General features: G+C 46.4%; 1 protein-coding gene across 1 annotated transcript in view; it reads left to right on the top strand.

Moving 5' to 3' along the window:
- Positions 1–12,721, top strand: part of CATSPERG (cation channel sperm associated auxiliary subunit gamma) — a 76,700-nt gene extending 63,979 nt beyond the window's left edge. Inside the window, exons 20-24 of the mRNA XM_048501729.1 lie at positions 2,245–2,343; positions 2,537–2,629; positions 5,319–5,418; positions 9,621–9,747; positions 11,490–12,721. Of these exons, the coding sequence (XP_048357686.1) occupies positions 2,245–2,343; positions 2,537–2,629; positions 5,319–5,418; positions 9,621–9,747; positions 11,490–11,608 (538 nt within the window). The 3' untranslated portion in view covers positions 11,609–12,721. The remainder of the gene's footprint in view (positions 1–2,244; positions 2,344–2,536; positions 2,630–5,318; positions 5,419–9,620; positions 9,748–11,489) is intronic.
- The last annotated feature ends 396 nt before the right edge of the window (positions 12,722–13,117 follow it).

Raw genomic sequence — 13,117 nt, 5'->3', positions numbered from 1 at the left:
TCAGACGCAGCTGCCTTTCGTGTGTCTGTCAAAATCCCTGTTCTAGTTTTTGCTCCAGTCAAGAGGAATGTCCAGAACAGAAAATGGCACAGACTAGCCTTCACTGAAGAACATCTGTTCATCTTTGTGGCTTCTGCGCAGTTCCCCGTTGGGGACTGCGCATGCGCAGGCTAGCCACGGAAAACATTTCCAAAGCTTTCGAGCAGACCAGGAGCGCTCCTCCTGCTGGAGCTTTTCAGCTGAATCGATCACATGACCAGGCGGAGGCGCACTAATTGCTCCGTTCTCCTTTTGCTGCTGCGAAGAGAGAATCTCCTCTGCTGTTCCGTGCATTTCCTCACCTTGTTCTTGGGACTAAGGAGGCTAGTTTCTCTCATTGGTGGTCATTCTAGTGGAGAACAGGCTACATTTTGGGAGGAGATGTTTCTGGATTTCCACTTTGTCTCTGTGGCTCAGGGGAAGCCTCTTCAGGTTATAGGTCAGCCCAATGTTGCTTTTCCTGCTTGCTCCGAAAAAATCTATTGGCCTAAGGGGAAAGTGCTTCTCTTGACGTCAATGTATAAAAACCTACGTCCAAAATAATATAAGATTCACAAACACGCGTGGCACATAGGCACTGGTTCAAGCAATTTATATTACCTGTTAGCTTCTTGTGAAGTATGCCAAATTGTTGGCTGTTAGACTTATCCAACTATTATATCTCCATAACACATATATCTCTCCACTTTAAATCCAATTCATGCAACAATTTATTACAAGACAACCTTCTCTCAAGTCCATAATCATGTATTTGTTAAACCAACAATGTCCGTAATCTTGGAAATATTATTGCGTCAATGTCACCCGTTGTGACTGCAATACAAGTTCATGACAATTAATGAAAATCTTGAATTGGTGGCTTGAATTACTGATAAATACTGTCCCAATTCAAGGGCAGTCAAATTTCTCATCATTTTAAGTTGTATATATTTCAATCCACTCTGTTGTACTTCCCAAACGCTTCGCGCTGATTATTGCGTTTTCATCTGTCTTCTTCAAGGGAAGTGTTCATGCACTTGATTCATGGCAATAATAGGATGATATAAGGATTGTTATGTACAGAATCACCTGTTGAGGGTTCCTTATCAAGTGCAATAATATTTACAAGATTATGGACATTGTTGGTTTAACAAAAACATGATTATGGACTTGAGAGAAGGTTGTCTTGTAATAAATTGTTGCATGAATTGGATTTAAAATGGAGAGATATATGTGTTATGGAGATATAATAGTTTGATAAATCTAATAGCCAACAATTTGGCATACTTTACAAGAAGCTAACAGATAATATAAATTGCTTCAGCCAGCGCCTATGTGCCACGTGTGTTTGTGAATCTTATAATGTATAAAAACCAAATGTTCATGCTAGGCCTTCTTGCATGCGGTGCCTTCTTCCTGCCTCTAGGGATGATGCTTCAGGGGCTTAAACCTGAATCTTCAGGGATCAAATATTCTAGACTGTGGAATGGTAAGCCAGCTAGTAAAAACATCTGCTGAATGAACTGACCAGGGTTATAAATCAGCGGGGTCTAAAGAGGAGTGGAGCAGTAGAGCAGTCAGCAACCAGAAACAAGACACAGGAACGCAGCAGCTTCACTTCCAAGAAGGGCTTTATTCCACTTGTACAAATCATGGTTCCAACTGACAAAGTGCTTCGCAGTAACAGGTGTCCCTAAGTGCACTTTACAACTCACACCTTGTCTCTAGGAGCAGCAGTGGCGTGGGAGGTTAAGAGCTCATGTATCTAATCTGGAGGAACCGGGTTTGATTCCCAGCTCTGCCGCCTGAGCTGTGGAGGCTTATCTGGGGAATTCAGATTAGCCTGTACACTCCCACACATGCCAGCTGGGTGACCTTGGGCTAGTCACAGCTTCTCGGAGCTCTCTCAGCCCCACCTACCTCACAGGGTGTTTGTTGTGAGGGGGGAAGGGCAAGGAGATTGTAAGCCCCTTTGAGTCTCCTGCAGGAAAGGGGGGATATAAATCCAAACTCCTCCTCCTCCTCCTTCTTCTATATATACATATATGCAACCAATGGCTATGCAGCCTCTTATCAGCACTTCCGTGCAACTCATGGGAATGAGTCGTACTCTGTCCATTACAAGAGACTGCATCATCTTCCGGCCAACTGCCAGGTAGATTTTGCCGATCAGGTCTGACAGATCCTAACATGAACCCCACTGACACTATTTTTTTTTCTTCCTAGCAAAACTGAGAGTCTGATCTGGCTGAGGGAGGACAGTTCGGTCAATCACACGGATGCGGACGGTTTCCATATCCTTTCTGGGACCAAATATGGGATTACGTGAGGAATTCTCAGATTCTGCCTCCCAAAGAAAACGTACTGTTTTGGCAACATTGCGTCTGCTTAATTGCAGAATTAAGATTTCCAGCCTCCAGTCCAAACCCTTCCCTAAAAACCTCCCCTGACTTCCACCTAGAACCCTAAATCACCCTTCCGCACAATTCACTTGGTCGCCGTCTTTTCCCTCCACTAGATTCGTCTGCCAGAGGAAGTCTGCCTGTTACGATATCGTTCCCAGGGATATGAGCGCTCCTGATTACTTCTTTGTAGTGAGGGTGTCAAACAGGTAATTGGGATGGCGGGCCTTGGCATTCGTGGGCCTCGGAAGGGAAAGAACCAGCGGTGGGATCCAGCAGGTTCTCACAGGTTCCCGAGAGTAGGTTACTAATTATTTGCGTGTGCCGAGAGGGGGTGACTAATGGGTGATTTTGCCACGTGATTTTTGCCTTAGTTACGCCCCTCCTCTCAGCAGTAGCGCGCAGAACTTGAAGCAGTCTAGCAGGAGGTGCACCGGCGTGCGTGGCAGCCTGCGCCTGCGTGCATTCGTTCCCTGCCCAAGGACCGGCGCAGCGGCTGCGTCCTTGCCACAGCCCTGCCCAGCAGTGCCCCGCCCCCGGAATGTCCGGCCACGCCCCCGTCGTGCCCCACCCAGCCCCATTGGCGCTACGCCACAGTTTGAATCCCACCACCATGGCAACCTGTTACTAAAAATTTTGGATCCCACCACTGGAAAGAACCCACCCCGACAGCCTCCGTAATCTGAGGGTTCTCTGCGATAAGCTACATTTGCACATTTCCACACATTTGGGGAATGGGCTCCTTGAAGAGGTGAGGGGGGGCCCTCTTTGGAGCTCTCCAGGAGGCACTACAAGTCATGCCAGGGCTTTCAAGGGGGTTGGAATGGCAGGCATCTTCTAAGGAGGGAGGGAGGGATTGGGGATGTACTGTTTTATTTCTGGTTCCAACCGAAGATGCTTCCAACTCTGATCATCAGCTGCCTTGAGCCATGAGAAAAGGTGGGATATAAACGTGTTAATAAAAAAAACAAGATGCTCACATTACCTGCAGTTTGCAAAATTCAGATGTTCCCAAGTGAAAGAGGGGGGAAAACACACAGGGCAGCAGAGCAGAGCTGGGGTAAACAGTTTAGGGGACTGAGACCATCATGGGAAGATACCAAGGAGAACAGAGAGTGGTGGTTTTGACTCTGGGAACCTCTCAGGAGCAGCGGTGGCATAGGAGGTTAAGAGCTCGTGTATCTAATCTGGAGGAACCGGGTTTGATTCCCAGCTCTGCCGCCTGAGCTGTGGAGGCTGATCTGGGGAATTCAGATTAGCCTGTGCACTCCCACGCACGCCAGCTGGGTGACCTTGGGCTAGTCACGGCTTCTCGGAGCTCTCTCAGCCCCACCCACCCCACAGGGTGTTTGTTGTGAGGGGGGAAGGGCAAGGAGATTGTGAGCCCCTTTCAGTCTCCTGCAGGAGAGAAAGGGGGGATATGAATCCAAACTCTCTCAGTGGGTAAAAAAAGGACAGGTTTTATTTACTGATCGATTAATTTGCCCCACCCTTCTCCCAAAGGGGAGAAGCAAAGCGGCATATATCATTCTCCCCATTTATCCCCACAGCCACCCTGTGAACTAACCTAGGTTGAGAGTTTGTGTGGCCCAAGGTCACCCCAGCAAGCTTACATGACATGGGTGGGAATTCACACTCAGATCTCCTATACTAGTCTGAAGCTTGTAACCACTCAGAATTCAGCCAGTGTTGCGTCAGCTGCATTGGCTCCCGGTTGAATTCTGAATCATCTTCAAGGTGTGGGTTTTGACCTTCAAGGCACTACGCGGCCTGGGGCCCTCATACCTTCGGGACCGCATTACCCCATACGTCCCTACTCGGTCTCTGCGCCCAGCAGAGGCCAATCTACTGGTGGTCCCCAGCCCCTCAATGATGCGGCTGGCCTCCACACGGGCCAGGACTTTTACAGCACTGGCCCCGGCCTGGTGGAACACCCTTCCTCCAGCTGTCCGGGCCCTGCGGGACCTCAGTGAGTTCCGCAGGGCCTGTAAGACCGTGTTGTTCCACCGGGCTTTCGGAGTGTCCAGCCGGTGTTATGGTGCCCCCTCACTGCTCTTTGCCCTGGCGCTGTTACATCAGGGTCCCCCTCATATTGAGGGGCCTGCCGTCCCCCTTCTTGGGGTAGGTTTTAATTGAGGTTTCTGGATGCCTCTTGTTTGTCTATTAATTGTTATCTGCTGTTTTATATGAGTTTTAAGAAGTTTTATTGATGATTAATAGGATGGAGCTTATGTATTGTATTGTGTATGATTTGCTCCTGCTTAATGTTCTTTGAATTGTGTTGTTCACCGCCCGGAGCCCTTCGGGGATCGGGCGGTATAGAAATTGAAGATATAAATAAAATAAATAAAAGTTGAGAGACCGTTTTTGCATCTGCAACATTTCCTGAGAGTGCAAATTCCCTGCACCTTGGGGAGCACTGCCTGCATTTCTAGAATGGGACACCTGTCTGAGCCTGTCCCATGGTAGGAGGCTGTACCACTGAGCGGTGGAAATCCCTTCTGCGCGACCGCTGTTCTGTGCCTTTGCATTGGGAGTGGGACGTCCCACTCACAACTGATGAAGCCACTTGTCAAGGGGCCTTTCCCCAGCAGAAGCTGGTTGGAAGGCCAAAGCAGTAACTCATCCAGAGATGCAGCAGGCAACTTCCTCAGTGCATGGATGCTGCGGACTTATGCTATTTTATACTGAATGCCGTTATTTGTTGTATCGTGCAAGCAGCTCTTAGGGCCATGATTGCATGTCCCCAGCGGGTGGTTTTGGAGATTGCTAAACTAAGAATCTCAGTTACGATGGGGATAAGTAGAGCACCAAAATATGGTGATGTGAAAAGAGCTGGCCAAAGGGGATACAGAGGTCTGGTAGCCGACCCACCTCCTCCTTTTCCTGCTTCTGCAGATATGTGGACCAAACCACTTATTGCGACTATGCCTTGGAGTTCATCATCCACGTCCACGGCCTGCGCCTGAGCCCCACCCGGGCCATCTTCCTCATGAAGGTACGTGCAGCCTCTCTTGGGTCCTCATTGCCGCAGGTGGGGTGTGGCTCTGCTAGCATTGTGGGGGGAAGAATGAGGACTAATAAAAGGAAACACTTCTTCACGCAACGTGTGATTGGTGTTTGGAATATGCTGCCACAGGAGGTGGTGATGGCCACTAACCTGGATAGCTTTAAAAGGAGCTTGGACAGATTTATGGAGAAGTCGATTTATGGCTACCAATCTTGATCCTCTTTGATCTGAGACTGCAAATGCCTTAACAGACCAGGTGATCGGGAGCAACAGCCACAGAAGGCCATTGCTTTCACATCCTGCATGTGAGCTCTCAAAGGCATCTGGTGGGCCACTGCGAGTAGTAGAGAGCTGGACTAGATGGACTCTGGTCTGATCCAGCAGGCTCGTTCTTATGTTCTTATTGTGCATTTACACACAGGCACACGGACACACCTCAGAAGCATACGAATAGCTCATCTTAGGGGCAAGAGTAACAATCCTATCCACTAAATCTTTCCCAAACCAAACCAAGCCCTGCCCTCTCCTTTCTATGGGGAGAGTGTCATACCCAGCACATCCCTTTTCACACAACCAAAATAAGGCGTTTTGAGGCAGGAAATAAAACGTTTCCTCCGTGGAGTTCCGCATGCCCCCCCCCCCCGTTTCAGTCCTGAAAATGTTATATTTCATCTCTCAAAACATTTTAAATGAATGCTCTTTTATGATTTTTTAGTCTGAAATGTTATCAAAACCTTTTCTCCTTGATGTGTAGTCAAACAAGAAATGTGTTATTTCTCCTGCCCGAATTTGCAGCTCCGTGCCCCTTTTCTATGTTGATACTTTCTCTGACTGACTGTCTGCCATTTTATTCAGTTTCCTAAGCATGTTTTCTCATCTTTCATTACAGCTGTCTACAGTTTCCTTCATCAGTGTACAGTTATATATTCAATATAGCCTGCCTATTAATAAATGAATGTGCTGTTTTCCCTTTTTGAAAGCTTCAGGCCATTTGCCGGTTATGATGCTTCAATAAGTCAAAAGATTCGCTTTCTTCCCAAACATCAAATGCACGCATGCGTGTTTTTTTTAAAAAAGGGAAACGTTTTCAGTGCAAACAACCTGAAACGTTTTATTTTGAAGAGTTAAAACATTTGCAGAACATCTTAAAAGGCAGAATGCGGACAAAACCGACAAAGACAGTAGTTCTGAAAACATTTTGCAAATGCTTTAACTGCTTTGTGTGGAAATGGCCTCAGTCTTCATGAGCCTGGCCGTCGCTCGGTGACTGAAGAATGAGCTGGGAGATTTGGATCGTTACGAGCTTGCACGTAACTTATGCAAGCCCTAGTCTCAACATCACCTCTGCACGGAGGCATGAGGCTGCCCTACAAAGAGTCTGACCCTTGGTCTGTGAAGGTCAGTTCTGTGATCTCTGACTGACAGTGGTTCTCTGAGGTCTCCAGCAGAGGTTTTTCACATCCCCTGCTAACTGACCCTTTGAACAGGGAATCCTTTTTTTTTTCTCAATAGAAAATGTTATTAAATTTTAAAACATTTTACACATAACGTTAACTCATTACAACACTTAAGTATCCAACATTTTCAGTTTTTGTCTACAAAACATAACATTTGTTGATCTCTATTGGTCATCTATTGACCTATGTAAATAAAATAACAGAATGACAGAATAACAATCAACAACTCTATTTCACTATTTTCTTTCAAAGAGACTGGTTTGAGTCTCTATGAGAATTTATTTGTTGATTATTCTAGGTTATACACTTCCTCCCCCTTAATTGACTCCGTCTGATATTTCTGACATTCCAGGTCTAATTCAGTGGGATATATCTCAGTTGTTTCTCACTCTTTTCTTTCTTTCTTTTTTTCCTGATCTTTCACTTTTGTATCTTTACTGCTCTGACTTTTATAATTTTGCTGAGAAATACAATAGTCTCTCTACTACTAATAAACTCTACATTTCCTATTTCTTAATTCTTTATCTTTATTAATCAATCAATCAATCAATCAATTAATTAATTAGATTTTTATACCGCCCTATCCCCGAGGGGCTCCGCGGTTAATACAACAACTCAAACATCTCATAAAATGGCAAAATCTTTGCTGCAAAAGCTGCGATACATGTTCAGTAAAAGCTAAAATCTTACAAGTACGATACCAATAAAATACAATGGCCAAAATACAATAAATGAAAATATAATACACAGAAATTTATACAATAATAAATATAAATGGCATCCAGCTGCTCCGTATTTGAAATCCTCTCCCCAAGAGGGAGGAATGGCAGGTCCCAGATGTAGATCTTAAAGCAATTACATAACTAACACAAACCTATTACTAAACATTGTTTACATAACTAACACAGACCTATTACTAAACATTGAGGAACGGGGAATCCTGAAGGTTGAACTTTTTGCGTGCCAGGCAAATGCTCTAGCACTGACCCTTCTGCACTCTGGACTGTGTGCGTGTGTGTGATAATCACACTGACTTTCCTTAAAGGGTTGTCGCCAAGACAGGCGCACATTGAAGCTCCCTACTGCAATATAAACGGTGCTACATGTCTTTGCAACGTACTGATAGCATTGTGGTGGGAGTGACTTTTCAAAAATAAATCTCCAAGCCCAGTTCAGCGCCGTAAAAAGCCAGCAAAGACATGCTGGAGAAATATGGCCTGGTTCCTATTGTTTGGTTTCTAATATATGAAGGGATGTCATGTCGGTGAGGGAGCAAACTTGTTTTCTGCTGCTCCAGCGACAAAGATAAGGAGTAATGGATTTAAGATGCAGGAAAAGAGATTCCACCTAAACATTAGGAAGAACTTTCTGATGGTCAGGGCTGTTCAACAGTGGAATACGCTGCCTTGGAGTGTGGTGGAGTCTCCTTGTTTGGAGGATTTTAAACAGAGGCTGGATAGCCATCTGTCAAGGGTGCTTGTGTATTTCTTTGTGGCAGGGTGCTTCGTGGCAGGCGTGGTATGGCCCTTCTGGCCTCTTCCAACTCTATGGTTCTATTCTGTGATTCTCATGGTGTGCAGATGGGACAAACTGATGTCAGAAGCAGGTCTGTCTGTCTGTCTGTCTGTCTGTCTGTCTGTCTGTCTGTCTTTCTTTCTTTCTTTCTTTCTTTCTTTCTTTCTTTCTTTCTTTCTTTCTTTCTTTCTTTCTTTCTTTCTTTCTTTCTTTCTTTCTTTCCTTGTCTTGTGTGCTGCCCTTCCCTAATGGGCTCAGGGTGGCTCATTGCATTTCATAGTACATGACCAAATCATCATAAAAATGTAACCAATGTAATACATTTAAAACAGCATAAAAACATTTTAAAAATATTGACCTCATTTTAAACATTTTAAAATACATGGAAAATATTAGAAATATTAAAACCTTCTGACTTTAAGTAGTATTGGGGGGAGGGGAAGCCAGACTGATGAAAAAACACAGTTGCACAATCCTGCGCTTGGTGATATCTGCTCTGTGCAATGCTTCTGCCTGCAAAGGCTGCAGGGCTGAATTCGTTGGTTAACATGGAAAGGGTTCCTTGTAGCACCAGGTCCTCGGAAGCTGCATGGCTGGATCGGGCTGGATTCAGTTGATCCTACTAACTGCCTCCATATTTGCTGGTGGTAACTTGGTGTTCATCTCTGTGGCTTCATTGCTGTCCCACATTGCGACTGCGCACACGCAGGCATACACACACACACAATCCCAAATGTGTGCCTGCAAAGGAGACCACTCGATGAACAACAGTGACAGAGATCAGTTGCTCCGGAGCAGGGGTCTGCAACCTGCAGCTCTCCAGATGTTCATGGACTACAAATCCCATCAGCCAATTGGCCATGCTGGCAGGGGCTGATGGGAACTGTAGTCCATGAACAGCTGAAGAGCCGCAGGTTGCAGACCCCTGCTCTGGAGGAAATGGCTTCTTTGGCAGCTGGACTCTATTATACTTCCAACAAGTTCCTCTTCCAAACCCCACCCTCTCTAGGCTCCACCCCCAAACCTCCCACTTGGAGTTGGCAACCTTAGTTGGCAAAGATACACACCCTTTCAGATGGAGGATTCATTTAGCCAAGAGCAGGCTGTGCCCACCCTTTGCAATCCGGGTGCTATCTCTGGGCATATAGTATTGTTCAATATTACCCAGGAGTTTTAATGCTCAGTTTTTGGTCTGTCGCCTGCCCTCCCTCCCCACAGGTTTCTCTGTTCTCACTAGTTGGCTTAGTGTTCATGTACATGTTCATTCTCATCGTGGGCCCCGGCGTCAAGAAATGGTTCCACGGCATGTACAGGAAAATGGAAGAAGCCATCGCTTTTCGGGCTGGTGAGTTGGCTACAGCAGGAGAAGCCTGCTCTGGATTTTGGGGGTGGCACAGTTTCTTCTGGGAGCTTTTGCCAGCTGCGTCTTGGCAGGAGGCTGGCCCTGAGGGTCTCCTGTGAATTGCCGATGGGGCCCAGTGCACTGGAGCGTGTGGGGCAGGATCCCCGGGAGCTCTGTTTGAGGGGCTGGCACTCATGCTGTGCCCCACTCCAAGTCCCAGAAGGACCTGGTGGGAGTGGTTGCTGCCCCCTGATCTCATCCTGTACTATCTGAGACTTCTAAGGAAACAACAACTGAATGGAAAACTCCTGGTGTCCTTTTACCGCTGTGCTATAGAGAGTGTCTTAACCTACTGCATCTGTGTATGGTTCTCCAGTTGCACAGTGGCAGATAGGAAGGTGCCCCAAAGGGTGATCACTACAGCACAGAGGATTATGGGCTGCCCTCTCTCCTCCTTGGAAGAACTCTATAATTCCCGAAGCCTAAAGAAAGCCCAAAATATTCTGAGAGACCCGTCTCATCCAGCACACTCTCTTGTTGAACTGTTACCATCCGGCAGACGATACAGGTCTATCAAAACTAGGACAAAGAGGCTTAGAGACAGCTTCTACTCTAGAGCTGTGGCGATGCTAAACTCTCAGCTGGACTTCGTGTTGGATGTGTGTTTGGGGCTGTGTAGGGATGGGTGGAGGAAGGGGAAAGTGAGGATGGGGTATGAATCTGAAATTGTGTGCATCGAGGAAGGCTGCTGTAAATTTCGTTGTGCGTGCACAATGACAATAAAATGCTTATGCTTATGCTTATCCTGTGATCTCTGCTTTCCAGCCACTCACGACTCTGGGTCACCCTCCCCTTACACTCCCAGGACAGGTGGCTCTCCATCTTACTGTCACTGGGACACCCTGGCCTTTCTACAGCACCGGGGTGCGGGTGCCTGAAGAATCAAGAAAGTTTAAAGAAGTAAACATTTGGGCTTGTTTCTATGGCACCCTTGGCTCTTCCATGGCCTCTGGGCACCTTGGTCAGCCAACTCTGAAGTTTCCATTCTTCTGAAATGGTGGTTTCAGGCAGTGGTGTACCTAGGCAAACTGGAGCCCTGGGCAAAACCCGAGAAAGAAAGAAAACAAGCATTGACAGGAAGGGGGTGGATTTAAAAGGAAAATCTGGGGAAATGCCTGCTGTCAGGGGGTGCAATTATTAAGATAGCAGCACCAAAATTTCAGAGTATCTTCATGAGACCCTACTGATGATACCAACCAGGCTTGGTGAAGTTTGGTTTTGGGGGTCCAAAGTTATGGACCCTCAAAAGTGTAGCCCCCATCTCCTATTAGCTCCCATTGGAAACAATGGGGGATGGGGGCACTCCCTTTGGGAGTCCATAACTTTGGACTCCCAAAACCAAACCTCACCAAACCTGGGTGACATCATCAGGACAGTCCCCCGAAAAATCCCTGAAATTTTGGTGCTGCTATCCTAAAAACTATGCCCTCTGCAGGCCAGAAACAGAAAAACACTGGAAATATTAAAAATCCCACAAACGAACTTGCAGTTTTTGCGCCCCCCACAAGGCGATTGCCCAATGGGAGGAACGCCTCTGGTTTCAGGCTCCTGATCTAACTTTTTCCTACTCTGCCAGTCAAATGCTGGCATTCCCAACCATCTCCACGCCAATAGGTGCAGCTAGAGACAGCTTTTTCAAGGAGCCTGCTTGCAAACCTCTCTCTCTCTCCCCCCCCCCCTTCTAGAATCCAGTCTCACCTTCGGATCTTCACTTGGTAGTCAGACTTCCTTGAGCATGAGAGCCTCCATATCTGATCACAGCAGCAGCAGCCCCTCACCGTCGGTCCACGAAGAAAAGCAGTAATGCTGACCAGGACTTACAAGCTTCCTTGTCCATCGTCAGGAGAACTTGTACAAGCAGCTTTATCTTTACATTTCTTCTTCCGCGCACCCTCTTCATCATACTGGGACAACCTGCATCTCACAACGTGTGACTTCTATCTGCTTGCCCTGGCACTTTGCTGTCGGCTGAACCATCACAGAATTAACCAGGCAGTACTGGGAGGATAAAATCTGTTTACCCTCTCACCTGCTAGAATATGAACAGTATGTATCCAATCCTGTACATGCAGCACTTGTCCTGGTTTGAAGTCAGCTGGGCCTGCGCGGGTAGTTTGTCCAAGGACTGGCAGCATTTACATCTTTGTTCCGCTTATCACTATGTCTGTCTCAAGGAGGTAGAAGATATCTTCTCACTGATGCCTTTTAACCTGTGTACACGTCCCAACTCCTGGATACAGAATTCCTCTACAGCTCTGCCTCTGAACGAATCCTGCACAGGACTTCCTTCACACTTCTGTTGGCTTACTGAAGCGGATGGCTTCTGACACTAGTTAGCTGAATGACAGCCAGTTTGGAAGCAGTTCAGTACTGGATCTCTCGGTCAGAAATTTGTGCCTCAAAGTAGGGTGCAGGGTTGCTGGCACATGAGCCTGTGACCCCGATCTAAGTATTAGTCATTTGTAAAATTCTGAGCAAATTGCTTAGTTGGCCCCTTTTGCACCCCAGGGATGAGCCGGAAGAATGATTCGGGGATCTGTCTGCAAAGCTGTAAAGAGACCAGTTGATGAGAGGAAACGGCCTGCACGTAACTCATTCAAAGGGGGTGTCAGTGAGACAAATCTTCTGCTCAGCAGGCTCAGAGTCTGGGTGTAGACAGCTTGCAAAGGGACAGAAAGCCTTCCCAGTTTATGCCAAGGAGGTGGATTTGTTTTCCACTTCTGCGAAAGACTCTGGGTTACCTGTTTAATCTGTCTACATTTGTGCATTGTTTCTTTCAGCTGTTAGAGAGTCAGTGTTGTTCAATAAAGTTACTGTGCGGTTTGGTTTGGTTTAGCAAGGAGTCTGTTGCTTATCTAGTAACTACTTTTTTCAGTTTTGTGTAAAGCACCTATCAGTTTTAGGCACTTCACAAATAATTAAACAACCATAGACTGGAAAGCCTCTTCCTTTCCGCATGATTGGGCACTTGTTGGTTGAATCCAGGTGGTTCGCCTTCCTGCAACATGATTCTCAGTCAACTGATCTCACTGAAGCGTCCTTTTCCAGTGAAACCTCACCAATTCTTGTTGGGTATCTCTCTCTCTCTGTCTCTCTCTCTCTCACTCACACACACATTAATTCTCAGTTGCTTTTTCTATATGAGTTTACTAGCTATAAACAGATGGTTACAGGGAGGTAAAATAAGGAATCCTTTCTTTCCTGTTACACATCTACATTACTGTAAGTTTGGTTATAGCTTGGTACCTATCTACTGTCTTGTGCTCGTGGTGGTGTTGTGCCTACTCAAACAAAGTTAACTTTATAACTTCAG

This window comes from Sphaerodactylus townsendi, linkage group LG06 (genome assembly GCF_021028975.2).
Source record: "Sphaerodactylus townsendi isolate TG3544 linkage group LG06, MPM_Stown_v2.3, whole genome shotgun sequence".
Classification (NCBI taxonomy): domain Eukaryota; kingdom Metazoa; phylum Chordata; class Lepidosauria; order Squamata; family Sphaerodactylidae; genus Sphaerodactylus; species Sphaerodactylus townsendi.
The sequence above is the reverse complement of the archived record's forward strand: the minus strand, read 5'-3'. Positions and strand labels throughout refer to the sequence as shown.